Source organism: Mya arenaria, chromosome 5 (assembly GCF_026914265.1).
Source record: "Mya arenaria isolate MELC-2E11 chromosome 5, ASM2691426v1".
In the NCBI taxonomy this organism is placed as follows: domain Eukaryota; kingdom Metazoa; phylum Mollusca; class Bivalvia; order Myida; family Myidae; genus Mya; species Mya arenaria.
The window spans coordinates 32,844,350-32,851,277 of NC_069126.1; the positions used below are offsets into that span (position 1 = coordinate 32,844,350).

At 34.8% G+C, this 6,928-nt stretch overlaps 1 protein-coding gene across 2 annotated transcripts; it reads right to left on the minus strand.

The window, feature by feature from the left end:
- Nucleotides 1–1,607: 1,607 nt before the first annotated feature.
- LOC128234841 (uncharacterized) lies at nucleotides 1,608–6,574 on the minus strand. Of its 2 annotated transcripts, none has more exons than XM_052949381.1 (3): nucleotides 6,524–6,574; nucleotides 4,059–4,272; nucleotides 1,608–2,781 (listed from the first exon to the last, which is right to left on the minus strand). In XM_052949381.1, the coding sequence occupies exons 2-3, from the start codon at nucleotides 4,201–4,203 to the stop codon at nucleotides 2,015–2,017; spliced, it is 912 nt and encodes a 303-aa protein (XP_052805341.1). In that variant the 5' UTR covers nucleotides 4,204–4,272; nucleotides 6,524–6,574; the 3' UTR covers nucleotides 1,608–2,014. The 2 variants fall into 2 exon arrangements, with proteins under 2 accessions (XP_052805341.1, XP_052805340.1); XM_052949380.1 differs by lacking the exon at nucleotides 6,524–6,574 and adding an exon at nucleotides 6,471–6,490.
- Nucleotides 6,575–6,928: the final 354 nt, after the last annotated feature.

Below are 6,928 nucleotides of genomic sequence, written 5' to 3' on the forward strand. Positions count from 1 at the left end.
TGAAATGATATAGCCTTATGATTTATTAACTTTTCTAATTCATGTTACAAGTCTATGACAAAAATCACTAACCTGCATTAATTGTTATAATAACGCCTTCAAATGGCCCAAAATACCACTGAAATATCATATAAGAGCGCTGAAAGCGTTGAAAGACTGTAGGCGCGACAAGCATTTAAGCGAATCTAAAAAAAATTGAGTGGACCCAAACTGTAACCGATAAGTATTTATGCAAAAAGCTGCAGAAACAAGCTCAGTAGCAAAACGTTTAAACATAAACCCGGTTCAGTGGCACTGGGCAATAAATATTTTTATTTTATTTTAAATTAAAGTTTTAACTCAGATGAAGAATACTTGGTGTGTTAAACATATGTTAACGAGAGTATAATTCAGAAAGTTTTTATATTAATGATAGGCAAATTCATACGGATAGTGACCAAGGTTGTTTAGTATTTTGTTCCAGTTATTGAAGCAAAACTATATTATCCTAGTATGAATCCAATTAGTCTCCTCAGAGCGCTAGACTTTGTCCTTTACCTCGTATATCCTAGTAATAACACTATAACAAATGGCTCATTATACTAAAATAATGTATTTATCTCTTGCCTTATGAACTATAGCTTTCTTAGTACCATAATAAGAAACATATACTAGACCGGTTTTTAAGAACAATGTTAAATTTAACAACGTTGAGGAGTTCAAACGGCTTATAATTGTCAATCCTGAAAAAAATAGCCCGGAGTCTGTTTAAAGGATTCATGCCCAAAGCATGACAAAGAGGCTGAGTCCTCTTTTTTGAAATTGTTTCCAAAGTCATTCATATTCGTTTCAAGGTACTTCACACTGTGTTTGTTGCAAATGTCCGAGCAAAAACCTTTCTTTACAGCTGGACAATATTCTGAAGTTCTCTATTATGACAAGTCTGGATATTAAGACCTCTGAACGCTGTCAACGGCATCATTATTAGCTTTAAAAGGTGAAACATCAATGATGTCTCACAAGTTTAAATAAAACAAGCACATAATCATACTATGAAATAAAATCTCTCAAAGTTTGTTAGACGTATAACAGATTACTAGTGTATCGATGAAACTTTAAAGTGACACTCTTATTCAAAATCAATACATAAACATGTATAACCAACATCAATTTTGACTGATAAACCTTTAACCACTTACTAATTGTGTTGTGTTTATGAAAAATATTAATTACCGATAACAAAATAGTAACCGTGTATTTTATAGCAGAAAGCGCAAACTATTAAATGGTTGGTGAATGCTAAAAGATTTACTATGATTAACTAGTCTCATAATGTAGAAATATCGTGTTTGCTGTTATTTAATGTAATTATACTAACAAATTTAGCTATACTTCTATATCTTATAATGACACCCGAACAACTATAGGATGTTATTCATGTTAAATTGCTCCAGAACATTGTATTTCTGTACTTTTTCCATTCATTGTATTGTATGTTATATGCTATGAACATTGTATAATGTTTTACGCAATAAACTTATCGTATCGTATCGAGTTTAATGCTGTTGTTGTTTTTTTTCAAATTGAACTCGGTATCTGTAATAACAACCCTTGTTTTCGACATTTATTCATCCTTTTTGGAATTTAGAACAATATTTTAATTGTGGTAAATCTTATTTGGGAATAAGAGTGCATTTTTAATGGTAGGAAATATTTGAAAGTTAACAATAATGACGTTAACAGAGTTGTTAACTTTAACAAAGTTCTGAACAATTGTCGAGTATTGGACAAGTTTTTGCGACATTTACTAACGTTTAGTGTCATTACAACACCCACAATCATAAAAGGAAACAGTTTAATATGCCACCAGAGCTTTATTTGACAACTGAGTATATCAAACAAAACATAATGATAGGACCAGACCATAGGATTCCAGTATCATACGACAATAACAATAACACATCATTTTAGTTCACCTTCAAGTTTTGAAAACACCCGTAAGTTTTGACAGAACAGAACACAACAGAACACAACCTTACAATTTAACTTTTGGTTGATATTCCAAAGATAAAAAGATAAATTTTGCAACTACTGCTACTTTGCTTTCTTTTGAAATTACAAAATGCAACACAAGATGATTGTCCTTGTCTTGCCAGGTGCTGATCACGACAGGTTCATTGGCCAACACCTCTCCAACGTATTTCAATTCAAAAGTATTCATAGGGTATGTTCCTATGTTTCCCTTGAATCCAGAGTAGTGACCCTTCAGGGCCGCCTCCGTTCCAGCATCCGTGCACCATTTCACATACACAGACTGGTTAACATGCCCGTTGTGATCTATGTCACTAAACGCAGACTGCAGGTCAAACTTGAATGCTTCATGTGGAATATCTGGCGTAACCAGTCTCTCGGAAGGCTTTGTAAGTTCTTGCCCTTCTTTGAGCTGATTGTACCAGTCAGGAAACGGGCATGGCTTCCGTGTTTTGAAATCAACGTACACAAATGACATCTCCGCTTTGACAAGAGTCTCGCCACTCCTATAGTCGCTAAGCAGGATGTTAAAGCTGAATGCTGAGGTACCGGCATAAAATATTTTAAGATTGGCCAGAAAAGGGGTGTGCAATCCCCAGTAAGAGTGTGATGTAACCTCATTGCCTTTATCGGTGACTTTGTACAACGCACTGGCCATAAACATGGAATGCCCATCGTCCTTTAACCTGGGAAAATGACCAAACCCTTTAGGAAGAACCGTAAACCTTATTGCTTCAAAAACTTTCGCCAATGACCAGAGATTTAGCTTTCCTGCAATATTCAAAGGAAAGTGAATGGTAATTTTATCACAACAATAAAAACAATTGCAAATATGGTGTAGATTAATTAAACTCCGCAATCGCTAGAGTGAAAAGCGCTGTATCTCTGGTCTAGGCAAAACGTTTGAATAAAGGGAAATCACAATCTTGCTTCAAGTGCGGGCGGAACAGCAACTGGTTCGTCGCTGAGAAAAGTCATTTGCATTTCAAAAACGGAACGTCCATTAACTCGAACAACTAGATCAAGCCCATATTTTCTTTCACTAGTCTCCCACACAAACACCTCGATTATATCGTTCACATTTGCCTCGCCAATGTACTGCATTTTCATCTCTTTTACAAGATATCTTTCGATGTGCTTTGTAAATGACTTAAAATATCCCTGCTTTGCACCATTAGCGGCCGCGTCCGAGCACCATATAAAGTAACTGGCTTGGTTTACATGGAGGTTCATGTCACAATCACTGTGCAGTGCTTTGGTTTTGAAACAAAACGCTTCATGTCCAACTGACAATGGTTGACTCTTTTCAAGTTTTCGAGCTGGTAATAGCCTCAAGTGTTGCTTAAGACCATTGAAAAATAGCTCTGGTATTGGAACAGGTTTTCTGGTAGATTTGTTCACGTAAACCACTTTACAGATATTTCGCACAAGTAGTTGGTTTGTCTGATGGTCTAGCCAATCAACTATTATGGAATAAGAACTCTTTCCAACCTCGGACACATATGCAGCAAATTTAAAGCGTCTTTTTATGCCGAAGCTTTTGTTAAAGCGATACATCTCCCCATGGAAATCAGGCTGAAACTCGTAGACTTGACTCACCACAAACAAGGCTCTGTTTTGTTTGCGAACCATACTGGGGTAGTGGACAAAACCATGTTTGAATCCCTGCCATCGAACGGACTCTATCAATTTCGAGATAGACCAGAGATACAGCCTGCCTGTTTAAAGTCATAAGAAATTACAGGAAAACATCTAAAGCTGGCGAATATCGTTCTTAGATGTAAAACAAGTTCTTAATAACACAACACCTTTAGATTTCAATATAAGCCTGTAATTTCGAATCAAAAAGATTTTAAAAAAATACAAACACGACTAATGATATGTTGAATCGATGGAAGAATTCGTTAAACAGACTAGTCAAGTTGTCCATATTTACAGTTATCTGCAACTAAATATAAACAACACTAATTTTGAAATTTTGAATCGATGAAAGAATTCGTTTAACAAACTAGTAAAGTCGTTTTTACAGTTTAATTTAATTAGCGTACCTCCGATTTTCTGGTCAAAGTCTGTGTATGTGAAACCCGGCAGCAGCACTTCAGCAGCGAAGCCATCATCGCTCACCCGATACTTTATGAGTCTTTCTGGCTGGATACTCTCTAGGTCCGGCTGGTCCGAGAATTTCGTGTCCATTGCCAAGACCAGACAATGTAATGCAAAAACAGTCAAAGTGTACGCGCCCTTGTCTTGTCGTCATCAGTTCTGGAAAAAAAAGAACATAATAAACATTAAAAAACTGTATCAATTGTACTGGTATTAAAAATGCACAATAAAGGAATTGTGAGGACCAATAGCGTCTTTTATCTATACAACATATTGCGACTGCAGTAGAATACTTATGTAAGTTAACATTAGGTTTCCGAATAAAGTCATACTGAGGATTTTGTTTATGTATTAAACTCTATAAAATAAATTTTATTATATTGTAATGAAATATAATGATGTTTGAAATCAAACTTCACAGCAATTTCTGCTCACTTTCATACGCCTCTTAGATTATAAAAGTATTGGAAATTAAGTGATGTAAGAAAAAAGGTAGATACTGGTAAAATGGAAAGTTGCAATCTGCTTCAACAAAGTAAAAATATTTTTTGTCATTATGTATGATCTATGTTTTCTTAAGTTTTGAAGATAATTTCTGATTAATATTGATTGTGACCACGCTACTGTTAATTCAAGCGATAGTTAGGCCGCGCATAGACCGAACCCGTTAAAAATGTTATTCAGCACCGTATTGTTTGCAAACCCTAAGTTGAAAAGGGGCCATCACTCCATCAAAAATAAATGCATTGTAACCAAAGTCGAACTTGACCCACATTGTAAACGTGTGTACCAAACTACGTTAACCCTTTCATGATTCATCCACTGAGGGTTATCTCAAAATTACTTTGGACGAACAAGATGACTGCAGAAATCCACTCTTTTTGGGTGAAAATTTAGATAGCAGAATAGGCGCAGAGTACCCGCATAATACCACAGCTTACTAATGTGATTTTTTCGTTTTATAGGCCTGAAACTCGTTACAGATTTTAATTATTCTCGTATATTGTCTGAACAAGACTTTATTTGGGTTTTTCAACACAAACTTCAGATATTTTGCATTAATTCATATTAAATAATAATACCTTTTAGAATGAAGCATTCGTGATAATGTTCTAATAATGCTCTGCTTTTAAACAAAAGTTCTGAGCCAGTCCACATTGTAAATTGTGGTATGCAGGTTATACTTCAATGAAAACGTGTTCCAAACAAATTGTTCCCGCTCTAATACATTGCGCTTGTAAAGAGGGTCATGGAGATGGTTGAGAAGCCAGGCTTTTGGGGACAGCAAATATGTCTTATTTGGGAATTTTGTCTTGAAATTGTGAAAAAATAGAGATATTTGGCATCGAGTATGGGTCAGACATTCTGACCCGTTAGATGGGCAGAACAAGAATGTCTTGTCCTGTGAACTGATCTGTGAGATACAAGTTAGATTTATCACTATTCTCAATACAAACCACGTCACTGATAAAAAACAGGGTCACACTCTTAATTCTTATTCATCGAGTTTGGGAAGCTTTAAAGAATTGTTCCGATTTTCGAATGACTTCATAAATTATTATTGGAGAAGAGTTTTTTTGGTTGCGATGCTTTGTAAAGCGGGGAACAAAATGATGAGTTCATAGGAGACAGCATTGGCATCATTTTTAAAAGTCTTACACCATTTGGACATTTGGCTTGGGAAAAATGAGTTTTCCATTTTATAGTTTAAAGTTGAGATGATTTGGATGTGTGCGAGTATCGATGAGATGTATTTTGTTCAGATTTTTTTTCTGTCTATGCAACGACAATGACTATTTCTTAGGGAATATCATAAAAGAAAATATTAATAAGCTTATGTTAATGTACGGTTACAATGATAATAAAGAAGCATCAAAATGAATAAAAATAAATTTAACTTTATATCATTTAAAGAAAAAGATGCTTTAAAATAGTGTTTTCATTTTAAAACCCATAGTTTCCATGTTGATGTGTAGAAAATACATCGAAAGCGTAATTAAATCAACCTAGTAAGATGATTCTGTAATATGGCCCCTCGACATGTAAATATCGATACTGTATAAATGGATACATGGAAACATACATTTTAGTAGGTCCCTTTGTTAAACGAATATAATAATCATTCATAACATAACTAAACCATATGTACTGTATACAAAAGAAACGTGGATCAATCTTAAATCCGACCGTTTTGTTGAGTGCACTTTCTTCGTACATATAATATGCTGGTGGTACTGCACATTGCAATTTGCACAGTAATGAGCTGCCAGTACACAGAGTCAGTATTCAGTAGTTCATGCATTGACTGCGGGTAGCAGTAAAGGTATAATACAGTGCGATGAGAATTAATTTATTACCTTGATTGGCACAGAGTTGAACATTGTTAATTTAATTATAATGGCATGCTTACCCTCCGCCTTCTTCTTGACATATTATGGTTCAAAATCTAGATCGACCCTGGTAAATTACCCGCAAGAAAAAGTAGTTGAATGTGAAAAGGTCAAGTAGCATACAATTAGTCAACGCTGAGACATTGTTACTTACCTAACAGTAGATTGATAAGTGCCACCATACAAAACAAGTGACAATAGGTACTGAAATATCATATCGCTAAATATTGTAAAGCATCTTTAATTTTAAATATTTTTTTTGGATTTTAAAGGGACGCGTTCATGTTTTTGGACCAAAAATTAGTTTTCCCGGTACTGATGATGGCATCTGATGCACTAATTCCATCATTATTTGACTCTAAGGTATCGAAACTGCAGCTAAAATATAATCAAAGTTTAAACAAATAATTTTGTTTTTAGTTGGG

Excerpts from the sequence above, each read along its gene's own strand:
- LOC128234841 (XM_052949381.1), bottom strand. The coding sequence starts at position 4,203 with ATGGACACGAAATTCTCGGACCAGCCGGACCTAGAGAGTATCCAGCCA. Across the intron at positions 2,782-4,058 it reads CTTTGACCAGAAAATCGGAG|GAAAGCTAAATCTCTGGTCA; the intron begins GTACGCTAATTA and ends TGAATATTGCAG.